The sequence below is a fragment of the Phyllostomus discolor genome, chromosome 3 (assembly GCF_004126475.2).
Source record: "Phyllostomus discolor isolate MPI-MPIP mPhyDis1 chromosome 3, mPhyDis1.pri.v3, whole genome shotgun sequence".
Lineage (NCBI taxonomy): Eukaryota > Metazoa > Chordata > Mammalia > Chiroptera > Phyllostomidae > Phyllostomus > Phyllostomus discolor.
The window spans coordinates 43,698,714-43,711,350 of NC_040905.2; the positions used below are offsets into that span (position 1 = coordinate 43,698,714).

Here is a 12,637-nt window from a genome sequence, read left to right on the forward strand (position 1 = left end):
TCCAGACCTGAGTGTTTTGAATAGGAAGGATGGAGAGGATGAGGAAGATGTCACCTGCCTGCAGATGGGCTGGGGGTCATAATAATTTCTGAAACCTTGAGGAGGGAGAATCCAATGCTTGCATCCCCAGGTTGAGGCCCCAGCCAATGGGAGTCACCCGGCAGAGGGTGCAAGGGCAGGGGCAGGACTGAGACACTAACGATGGTAGCTTCTTTGCAAAATTTTGGGTATTGGCAAATAATTAACACAGCTTTTTCAACATATCTTTATTTGCTTAAATTAACAAAATATAGGTTACATGCTCTTTTCAGGTAAACTGCTTTTTCACTGAAGCAGAAAGCAATATTCACAACTTGGGTTGCTATACACTCAGAGTTTTAATTTTTAAATAGCAAGCCAGAACTCTGTACAAAATCAACACTTGGTGTAATGTTGTCCAAACATGTGAAGAATTTTAAATGTTAGCTCCATTACTTTTTGTTCCAGCAAAGCAGACAAAGATTATGATTCAAAACACGCTGTTAATATTTTATTAAATGCCTTCAGGGCTTAATAAATATAGTATGCACATTGGGGAAGCTACTTAAATAGAAATTCACCAGTTACCCTTGCAGGGTTATGAAAAGTCAGCCTCAGTCTCATGGCCAATGGGGAGTGAAATGTTTTTTAAAGAATAAAAGAATTGAACAGCAATACAAGGGGTGGTCATAGGCCTGAATTGAAAGGAGAAAGAAAAATATGTCACTTGGCTGGTTGGTTGGTTGGTTCAATGTGACAGTGGTCAAAAGCCTGAAAATCATGTGGTAGTAACCTATTTTCAGTGTCACAATGTGATTACTGTCATGCTGTCCTGGCCCTGGAGTGCTGGTAACCTTGGATGGCTTCATCCCTTAGTTCTCTGAGGATGGCCCCAAAGGCTCTCCCTCCAGTTTTCATGCAGGTTAATGAGCGCTTTAGGCAGGGTGGCCAACCCTTTCCTGAGCTCTGCATTTATGCATAGCTGTCCATATAACTTACTACCAAAACTGGGGCACTTTGGAGAGTTTAGGTGACACAACTGGCAATTACCCTGGGACAACAGGCATAAACTAGGGTTGTCCCAGGCAAACCAGGATGCTGCTCACTCAACAACATACAAAACCAACATTGTAACCCTGGTTCTCAGAAGGTTGCTGTATACTACCCATGGGGTTAGATCTAATTAAATATCTCATACCCAGAGTCAAGAGCTACAAACAGGCTTTAGAATGTACCCCATAACAACTTTTTATTACTTTTCCTAGACCTTTTTCTCCCTCCAAATGAAATTTTACTTAGAAGGCTAACATATCAAACAGATGACATTTGAGCCACTCAGTGACACGGGCATGAGGACTGAGAGTCTCTATTTCTCTCTTTGCAGCCCAGGAAGGGCCCTGGTAGGACCTTGGCTCCTCCATGGACAGCTTTCAAACCACTCTTAAGACCACACTCTTTCTGTCTCAACATTAACTTGTTCCTCAAATGTTCCCCCATGATCCATTTTGGTTGGAAAGGACGAGAGCTTGCTATTCCATATTTCCTGGCTCCTTTTCCAGCTAGACAGGCCCAGAACAAACTGGAAGTCTGCAACCCTTATGGTAGGTCCTCAACACATAACTGCTAAAAGAATGAATATGTTACAGGACCCTAAGAGCTGGGGACCTCACAGGTCACATGTTCAGCCTCCTGGGTGATTTCTTCAGGGCATTGATGAGCTATATTAGTAATGCATGGAAAGCAGGTTTTGGGCCCAGAGTTGGTTTTGTAATTGCAGAAACCACAATATTCCCTTCACCCTCCCTGTGCAGTGGCAATAGGAAACCCAAGCAGCTTTGGCACTTTGTGGTGGTGAAACTGAAGGAAGGAGCTTTAAGCACAGTGGCAGGAGAAATGCACCAGGAATTGACAAAGCAGCCGGGTGAATGATAAGAACTGGATGAGGCTAATGGGGAAGCACCTTGACCAAGAGAAGAAGTCAGCATCCAGCATTCAGAGGTGGGCCAGGTCTTCTGAAGAAATGTGCTGGGGACTTTGGGAGGAGAGGAAGCAAAATAATCAACAGTACCTAGCACTACAAAGAAGAGTTGAAGCTACCAACCTAGAGGCAGTTTTTACATAAACACAGACACAGTACCAGAGGGCTCCTGCTTACGGTCAGTCAGCCACACGTATGTGACATCCTGTCTGTACTGCTTAAGCTGGTGCTCATGCCCAAAGAAAGCCTACCTGCTGGGCTCCACCTACCCATTATAATCATCGTCACTGGCTGGAATCATGATTCAAGTGTCTGGGAAGAAATAATTGGTCACTATAGCTGGCTATGTATTTTAAAACATATTAAGTGACCATAAACCTCACAGGCATCATCTTGTAATACAGAAAGTGTGTGTCTATACTGTGCGCGCGTGTCCGCCTGTGGGGCTCTTACAGAACAGGTAACAAGCCTAAGCTAGCGGCAGGATTTCAAGGTCTCCTGCTCTCAATCTTAATGAGTCTGAAGCCAGACACAGAAACATTTATGGAGACCCTGGGTGGAGTTCTGTGAGACTAGCTTAGCCCAGTCAGGCTCTCTTAGCCCTGGCTGCACCGAAGAACCATGCGGCCATTTACAAACTAACCAATGCTGGGCTCCCCTCTAGACCAAGTCACTCAGAATCTCAGACAGTGGGGCCTCAGCTTAGGTATTTCTAAAGAGGCTCCCTGAGCTGATTCTAATGTGCAGGCACATGGAGAACAGCCCAGACTCTCTGCTGCTAGTGAGTAGCTGCTGGTTATTCTAATACTCCAAACAAGTCAGACCTGAGATTTCAGGAAGAAGTCCTCCCCCACTCCCCCAGCTCCAGCCCCAAGGAAAAGCCAGCTCTTCTGTGTGGGGCAGGAGGCCTCTGAGCCAGGTCTCCTGGGAGGAGCTCTGCTCAGGACACGAGGCTGAGCACCGTCGGGTCATCCGAAATGTGCTCTCAATGCCACACCTAGTGAAGGTAGCTGGAGCAGAGCAAGGCAGGCCTAGGCAGAAATCTAAGTGTGGCTGGGCTTTCCTTAGTCAAGATTATTTCTTTTCTGTTGAAATTTTATCTTATTTCTGCAGTGACCATGAAAGAACACCCTTTTTAATAACCTGCCCTCCTGTGTCATTTCTGGTATTTTGATTTTTTAATAAAGGCAATTTTTATATATACAATTACTCATATTTTCATCTATCTGGAAAAAATATTGTAACTTTCACACATTCAACTACAGTCATTAATAAGGTAACAGGTCAAGCACCATATTTTTGCAGCTTGAAAGAAATTTACCACGTGTTGTATATTAGTCAAGGAAAAATAGAATTTCTCAGTTCTGTCAGTATCAGCTTACAACTAGATATCCAGGAGAATATGTACAGCTTATTATCTTGGAGATGCCTAAAGTAACACTGAAGAAGGCGCTGCCTGTGTGTTAAAAATCAAGGGCCCGGAATGACCTGAGAGGCATTTACATCACTGAGGATGGTCCCTGCTCATTTAGTTTGAGCCATTTGTGAAGATGCGCGCCACCCGCCAGTTTGCAGCAAATGACAGTCATGCGCAAAGCTATATTTGAACGGCCTACTTCTCATTTCCCAAATGTACTTCTAAAACTGTCCACTTAGATACCTAAAAGCACTGCTTGTTTTTCCATTTTCCTCTCCAGTAATTCTTTTAAATTCTCATCTCTGTGTTTGAAGTACAAGTAATCAGAGAAGGAGGCGCCCCGCCGGGCGCTCTGCAGCGCCCTGAGACGGGGACACTCGTCTCTGAGGGGGCCATCTCTCTCCTGGCCGCCCTCCATCCCAAGACTGTCCTTGCTCTTCTCCTGGCGGTCTTCTCTCTGCACGTCCTCCTTCTCCTCCTCCTCCTTCTCCTCCTCCTCGCAGTCTTCCTGGAGCACCCTGGGCGCCGGCTGGGGCTTGGTGGAGAGATCCTGGGGCACGCAGAGCTGCCTGCTCTGGGGGGCCAGGCCCGGGCTGTCCCGCTCCACCTCATAGCAGTTGTCCTCATCTTCCTCTTCGTGGCAGGAGCTGCCCCGGGCGCTGTCCCCATCGGACAGGAACGCCCGGCGCTTCTGGGACAGGTCGAAGGGTTCCTCTTGCTCCAGGCTCCTCAGGACTCCTGCCGTCTGCGCATGGGCAAGTCTCCCCCTTCCAAAACCTGCGAGAGTAAAGGCAGCCGTCAGGCCCCAGGAAGAGCCTCTGAAAATGGGTGGTTGCACGGTTCTCAGGGACGTTTAGTGTAGTTTAATTTCGCATTTTAAAAATAGAGAAACTCCCAGAAAGGATGTGGCGATGGGTCCTGCCTCAGATGGAGTCTACACGAGTCTAACGCCTTTAAGATGAATTTGGCAACAAGCACCAAAAGCTTTAAATAAGCCTAGCTCTGACTTAGCAATTACACCACTGAGAATTTAAATTATGAAAATTGGCAGGTGCACAAAATCTGTGTATAAGGATGCTCATCACCACGATTTTTATAATGGAGCTATGACAGGTTTGTTTAAATAAATAATAGTACGTCCATAAAATGATAGTGTGTGGAAGATGTAGACACCTAATAATCATAAAAAAGGATTCTCTATATATTTTAAGCAAAAACATATTTATTCCATATATTTGTAGTGTAGACCCAACTCATTCATTCTCTCTTCTTTGTCTCTTTCAAAAAATGAAAGATGTAAGTCAAAAATCTCATAAACGAGGTGATTTTGACATTTTTTCCTTTTATTTCTAATGTATTTATTTTATTATTTTCAGTGAGCATGTATTTAAGCATAAGAAAAAATAAAACAATAATAGAGGCACTTTCATCTTTTAAAAAAAGAAAAGATGGTCTCTTTCCTCCCCTCTCTGCACAGCTCAGAGCACACCGCGTTGGACAGAGCCACTTACTGCCTGTTTGTTGAACGACTGCCTGATTAGGTGACTGAGGAGCAACCTGCCAAATTCGGGAGATCTGGAACATGAACTCCTCCCTGCTGAGGGCCCTGGGACTGAGAAAGTAAATGAGGTGAAAACTCCCAGGGAGGGACACGTGAGCCCCTGCTCTGCATCCCGGGCTGATCAGTCCCAGGGAGCAGGAAACTCGCCCTCGAGTGAGATATCTGGTTGTGAGCAGGTGAGAGGAGGCCTCACCTGCTACCGACACGCTTCTGCTGACAACAGAGCCGGCAGACCTGTGTGTTCGAAAGGAAAGAAAACCTGCATGACCTTAAACAGCTGTGCGATAAAGTAGGTATAATACAGGCTGTAGAGTCAGCACGGTCTGTGTTCAAATTCTGACTCTGCCACTTTTCTGTTGAGCAACTTTGGGCAAATTAACACCCTGAAGCCTCTGTTGCCCCATCTGTATAACAGGGATAACAGAAGTTCCTCCAGCCTGAAGCTGCTGTGAACATTTAAGGGGGCAAGGCTCCTGATGCAGCGTCCGGAACAAAAAACTAATAAAGGTATGGACTGGCATCATTACGATGTTCCAGTTTACTTACGTAGGATTCACTTTTACTTATTATTCAGATCTTAGCATTTTGTTTGTTATAGTAACACAGCGTGCTCCAGCTACCCTGCTATAGCCTCGAAAATTGCACTCTCTTTTTTGACCGTAAGAATAAAATACAGGCTCCTATAAACAAGGTCACCTCGCATTTGTTACCCACTGGCCTCGGCAGGCTTGGGGACTTCACGGTAGAGCGATTACCTTGAGAATGGAGGCCCCGCTCCATGACCCCGTGTTTGACTTTCATGTGGCGCGTCAGGTTCCCCTTCAGGGTGAACTTGCTGGGGCAGTAGAGGCACTTGAAGGGTTTGCTGTCGGAGTGCAGGTGCATGTGGCCCATCAGGTTGTGCATGCGGTTGAATTCCTTCCCGCACAGCTGTCGGAGACAGTGACAAGGAGAACACGGGTTACTTGCAGGCAGGGGGCCCTGCCCATGTGCACCTGCACCCGGGCCCGTGTGAGGTCCTTTGTTTGGGTCTGGGCATCTGAAGCTGCTTCCAAAGAATATGTCCCCATGGAAGTCAAAAAGGGGCTGGATTGTGGCCCAGCTCAAGGGTGGAACAGGTTGGCATGGATTTTCGAGATCTTGGTGCTATGGCACAGGGTATTTAAACTCAAGGGAAAAATCACAAAGTTATTAAAGCTTCTTTTGAACCTTTTAAAAAGGTGACAAGCTGATTTGAGAAAAGCAATTGTTCAAAGTGTGCTTCACTTGAATAATAAGGATGTAATTATTTGTTTAATATTTATGGAGTATTTACAATATGGAAGGCACTCTCCTAAGTCTGCCATGGAATATCTCACTTAATTCTGACATCAGTCCTATGAGATGGGTGCTGTTGTCACTCTGTTTTAAAGATGCACAGACTGAGGTTGTAAGCTGAAGGGACTGGCCAAAGCACACAGCTGGTGGGTGCTGGAGCTGGGGGTTAGAAATGCAGGTCCTTGGACACCAGAGGCTGTGTGGTCAACCACTGCATCATATTGCGTCATCCCAACAATCCCTTCTGTTAGACTATATCAGGCAATACTTTTCTAATTTTTAAGTTTGCTAATTATTGGAATGAATTTCAAAGTTAAAAGGAAGAAGAAGGCATGTAAGAGAAGAAATGTATCTTTTCTCCGGGTAGAAATCTGAAGTATTGGAAATATTATCTCAGGTATACGAAAAGTAAACAGGTTTTATTCATTTTTTTCTGTGTCATTTTTCTTGATTTCTACTAAAGTTGCAAATGCATGATGGACCACAGCAGTGGCTCTCTAACTTCTTCCAGAAGAGAGACGGTCTTTTCAAAGGCCCTGCTTGCAGACGGGGACAGTGTGAAGCAGGAGCTGCTGCTCCGAGGTGCTTTGCTCGCTCTTGTTGTCCCTACGCCTCAGCAGAACAGGGCTGGAGACTCCAGCTCCTCCTCAGCTGGGCTGGGAGGAACACAAAGGAGGATTTCTGTGTCTGCACTTGGTCCAGACTGTTAAAGGAGGGAGGAAGGTTCTCCTTCTCTCCCCACCTCAGAAGCATGAGGGCAACAATGGACTGAGAGATGACACAGAGAGAGGACTTGGGGTGCAGCATCCTTTGAAGCTGACGTCAGTTTCCCTTTCTCACTGAGAGGTATTTTCAGGGCCAGTGGTGGGGATTGCGGATTGACTTTTTTTAATAATGACGGCAATGTTTTCCTCAGCTAGCTGTGGAGGTATGAGTTGAGCTGGCTTTGGAAGAAGGAGTCGACCCAACAAATGGCAACTTTAAGAGATTAGCCCAAAAGCATGCTGGGTGGTAGGAGCAAGCCAGCCTGGGATTACACATTTGTCACAGATAATCAACACACAGGGCCCAGCAGAAGTAATGCCTGTGTGAGTGTGGTTGGTAGGGTACTAATATGAGTGTAATAATTTATAGTTTTAATTTGAACATTTCACCTAAAATATCATATGGTTGAGTGTGATACTATTATACTACTGAATTATGTGCTTATGATTTTGTAATAAAAGATTTTTGTAATAAAAAGGGGCATTATTTGTGCTGGACCCTGTAGAATCTAATGAATGGTTGGTAGTATATTTTTAAATGATTCACATTTGTGAGTTTTAAGTACTTTCCCCATTTTACTTCCTTATAAGCAAGTATGAATTCAGCATACTGGTGTCCTACACACAGTGTTCAGAGTATCTGCACACCACTTGGAAATGTGGACTCAAGAAGGGAAAGGCTGAGAAATTGGTCTAATTCCAACATCCCCTGGAGCCCTATATGTGGGATGGATACTTGCTTTCTTTTATTTTCAATGGAGACAATTTATTAAAATATCATCAACCTGTGTTTAGTTTTGCACATGTGTGCGAAAAAGTTCTGGCAACTTTTTGATCCATGTATTAGCTTAGTTTATGCAGTTCTCCATTCTGGCTAAAGAAAAAAAGCTATGAACCTAAAGGTTCTGCATTAGATGTTTCCAGTAGTGGGTCACTTTAGAAAAAGTGTGTTTCATTTGCTTCCTGACTATTTGGAGTGATGCTGCAGCAAAAGATCCGAAGAGAGCAAAATCCAGCTCTTCTTCCCACCCCCCGAGACAATGAGATACATAGGGAGACAGGAGCTGGAGGCTGGAAGATTGGGCTATTGCACTAATCCAAACCCAAATGGGTCTCATAATCCTGCAGCCCAACAGAGAGATATTAGCAGCTGGACTAGTCTACAAGGGTGTTATAAAGAAGACGGAATTTTCACCTAATTTTGAAGAATGTGTAGAGAGCCCTTTGTTTTGTTTGACATAAGCATAAAGTATTTTCATTAAATGTCTTTAGATACTGCATTCCATCTTAGACTCCAGGCAAGGTAACTACCACTGTTGTGATCACCATCAACTGCTTGTTGCTGCTGGAGCTGCTGTAACTTTAGGGTCAGAGCAGATGCTGCAATTCACCTGCCCTGAGATGCCACCTCCCTTCCCTATCACCCCTCTCTCCACCTCACATGCACGGGTGTGCACACATCACAATGGCTACCACTGGGCATTTTCCAGAATCACCCTCAGACTTAGGCAAGCAACATTTATTATCCTTTATCATAGCCCAGTGCATGTTTTTCTAGCCTAATGTTTTCTGGCTCTATTCATTCACTACTGAACTTTCTGGAACATTTCAGTAGAACATGGGGACATTGGAACATTAAAATGATATTGTTCCCTGGAGTCGAGGCCTATGGCTTTAAGGAAGATCCACTGTGGGACATGACTGGTAAACTATATTATCTGATGTGTGACTGGTAAAGGAGACTAATTTCTGTGCTGTTGGTAAACTTTACTTTTTATATACTAGAGTTATACTTCACAAATTATGGTCTTACTGGGCCAGCCAATGGAGAGCTTTCCCAGGGCTGAATGGAGGTATGTCAACTCTGGAAGATGTTTGGGGCACTCAAAGGTGCTGAGACCATCTTCAAAAATGCTAAGGTACCTTCCTTGTCTTCATGGCTAACCTCAACGTGAAGCAAAGGGGTACACATATGGTGATACTTAATATCTAGGTATTTGGTTGGGGGAATAAATAAACAAGTCAAGAAAATATCACAACCTCATGCAAAAACTCCAAAAAGCAGCCATCACCACTGTCTTCCTTTCATCACTGCAATGTGTATAACCCTATCCCCACTAGCTTGCAAACCAAAATCCACATAGTAGAAGAATAAAGACAATTAACTGAGGCCTCAAGGTACTTGGGACCATTCACATCTCAGTGGTTGGTACCTTTAGCTTCTTCCTCTTGGCCTCTGATCTTTCCACAAAGCCCTTCGGTTATTACCTAGAACATGTGGCCCCTCCATCTTTCTCAGAAGGTTGTCCTCACACGACAACACATGAGTAAATGGAGACACTTTGTGTCTCTGAAGTTCAGAAAGAGGCCTCTTAGTCACTTAGTGAAGAGGAGCCTGAGGAAGAAGATTGGGTTGACTAAAGATGGTGCCCTTGATGGGGTTTAAGATATGAGCTCTGAGCATCCTCACTGTACCAGAGGAGGGGAGTTAGACTGGAAGGAAAAAGAAAGGTTGAGATGGAGTGCCAACACTCTAGTTTCTTTCTCTGAGAAAAGCAACTATCTATGTCAAGTCCCCCTTAAACAGTGACACAGGAGGCTAAGAGCTTGCTCAAGTCACTACTTGCTGAATCATCTCCCGCCCAGGCCTGCAGAGATGAAAATACAGGCAGGTGTTGGTGCAGGAGGCTGCTGGGGTGGTGAGGCCTCAGCAGTCCTGCTGCAGGTGGTCCTCTCAACCAGCCCACCCCCTTGAACTCTCAGTTCCTCTAAGGAGGGATATTAGTAAGCTGGACATGAAATCTCAGCTCTTCCTTTGAGGCCCACTTTTGTGCCTACTTTTTAAGAGGTAGATGGACTTCAACATTTGATAGAAAATAAGAACAAATGTTTCAAACTGTCCTTTAAAAACGGGTTGCACGGATCATTAGCTTTTGAGATAGCAGAACACAAAGGTGACAGTGAGACCCCAGAGGGATCGAGGACTGGCTCCATTTTCTCTTCTGTAAAATGTCGATGTTAATAATAGTTTCTTATGAAGGTTGTTATAAAGATCAAATGAGATCATTTATGTAAAGGGTTTGCAAATAGAGCTCAATAAATAGAGCTTTTATTACTATCATTATCATGTATATCATAGACTCTTTTATATTCCAGAAATAAAAAGATCTTTGAAGATGAGAGTGCTCTCTTTTTAAACTAAATTATTTGGAGGGGATATTGAAGGAAGTGAGGAACTCTTTGAGTAAATACCTGCCAGGTTAGTTGAGGTATAATAGAAATGGAAGCAGTTGTGCCTGATGGAAAGAGAAGATTTGTCTTAGATCGCAGGGTTTGGGATAGCCCATTATCTGGCTCCCTGATCCTTAGCCCTTTAAACAGCTGGCAGGTGCCCTATTTCTCATAGGAGTTCCAGATTCCAGCTTCCTGGTCTCCCTTCTCTCCCCAGTCCAGGGCCTAGAGACGCCTTGGGCAACTTCCCATGAGCCCCAGCGACAATGCTGACATCTAGAGTCACCGAGAAGTCAGGTCGGCTATGTGCACAGACTGGGTGACAGCAGCAGGCAGCTGCTGGGCTGGGGCCAGAGGCCCACAAAGACAAGAAGAGCCACACTGTTTTGTGCCAGCCAGCCTGGTCTGATCCTGAGGACTGAGATGCACCAGGATGCCTGTGTTTTCCTGTTCTGAGAGCAAAGGTCAAAGAGCTGCAGCCTGCAGCCCAGGAGAATGGCCTCCGCTGAACTGCCCTTCCCTTACATTCTCCTCTCTCTTTCTCTGTCTCTCTCTCTCGCTCTCTCTCAGTAAGAAGGGTGTTCCTTTCCTCAAAGGGAGAGAGAGGGAGGGAGGGAGAGAGAGACTGTAAACTGTCCAAAAGGGCCGTGAGAAAACAGGAAGCTTTGAAAAGTACAAGAGAAAGCAAGATGAAATCTATTTGCAGGCGGGCCCCTGGGGACATGTGAGGCATTGTTAAGCAGGCAGTTCATACAGCTATATCCTTCCTTCTGCTGAGGAGGGCTTTGCTGCCAAAAGGCTGCTATCTGGTCACTGCTTTAACCCCCTCAGTGCCAGCCTGAGAACCTTGGTCTCAAGTACTGAGCCCCTGAAAGTCCCACGTGGTTTCTCCTCTACATGTAGAGCTTCTAAGAGCTGGAAGGGGAAGATGGAGCCTGTTTGGTAGAGGTGGTGGGGACCCTTTCAAGGACATCGCAGCCTCTTCTGTCAGCTCTGCCTTAGGCCTTCAGGCCTCCGCTTCAGACCGGGCTGCAGATGACCTGGTGATTCATAACTTAGGCAGCTCCCGGCTTCACCCATCTCAAAGGAGAATTTGTCCCGGAAATTCTGGATGGCTGCTTTTCCTGGACAGGTTTCCCAAAGACGGCAGCTGGTTCTTTGCTCTTATGGAGTGCGGCAGCTACAAGGATAACATCCAAGTGCACCCCTGCATGCTTACGCACAATCTGGGAAGCATCTTCAGAAACACAGCTTAAGTGCACAGGCGCAGGTCCCTGGAGAAGCTCCAGCTGGCTCCAAGAAGCAAGGAGCCCAGAAGTCGAGCCAATAGCAGAAGAGCCCAGAAGGGCAGTAATTTTTTATAAGAAAAAAACACATAGAATGGAAACCTTTCCCCTCCTCTAATTTTCCATTCTATTGTTAATGCTTAATCCCACATTGAGCGAACTTTACTGCTTGTTGTGGACAGCTGTTTCCATTGAGCATGGGCTGCGGCGGTAGAGAACCAGGTCATGTTGCAACAGGGGGAGGGGTTTATTTTAGGAAGGATTTTTAGTGGTGAGAGTACCAAGAAATTAGAATCTGTTACTTAAAGAATTTTTTTTTCTTTTGAAAGGTTTGGGGTAAAAGAGACAGAGCTAACTCTCAGTATGGCTGGAGCAAGGCCTGCCTTTATTTTTCCAGCCATGCCAACCATGCGAAAGGAATAAGTCTGTCCTGTTACCACTGTAAAGCCTGGTTTAGTAGCCTGGGTCTGTCCTCCACCCTCACTATGTAGCCTGCCAGCCGCTCCTGTCTGATGGCTATGGATTGCATAGCGATGAGCAAAGGACCCTCCATTCTTCTCCCTACTTCCAAACTCCCAACCAGCTCCGCCCAGGGCCAGATTTCCAAAACTCCATCACAACATGGGTGAGAAGCAAATTCCACAGGACATCATGTCAAGATGGCCTATCCACTGTGCCATCTGGGGCAGATATGCTCTCACATTCCTCTGAAATGAAGAAGGTGACAGCAGGAAAAGGATGCCCAGCAGGGTAGCACTTTGTGAGGAGATGGGAACAAATAGAGGAAGAACCTGGAACTTCCCAGGAGACAGAGAGCTCTTGATCAAAGTGATTGACACCTGCTCTTGTTTCCGGAACATCTAAGAGTGGAGAAGGGCCACTTAAGTTTGATAAAGATACCCTTTAACACCCAAGACATGATTTCTGATTTCTGTTCTAACGATATATACACTCTCCTAGGCAGCCTCCTGACCCACAGCGTGGCCCACTGAGAGAGCCTACCCCCAGGAAGAAGTGACCCTGAGCAAAATCAGTCCCATTCCTGTGCCAGGCCCACCTCCCATT

General features: G+C 45.5%; 1 protein-coding gene across 1 annotated transcript in view; it reads right to left on the minus strand.

Moving 5' to 3' along the window:
* Positions 1-251: 251 nt before the first annotated feature.
* ZNF366 (zinc finger protein 366) overlaps positions 252-12,637 on the minus strand; it is a 62,703-nt gene continuing 50,317 nt past the window's right edge. The window contains exons 4-5 of the mRNA XM_028528894.2: positions 5,730-5,904; positions 252-4,190 (exon numbers count right to left, since the gene is read on the minus strand). Coding sequence (XP_028384695.1) covers positions 3,649-4,190; positions 5,730-5,904 — 717 coding nt within the window. The 3' untranslated portion in view covers positions 252-3,648. The remainder of the gene's footprint in view (positions 4,191-5,729; positions 5,905-12,637) is intronic.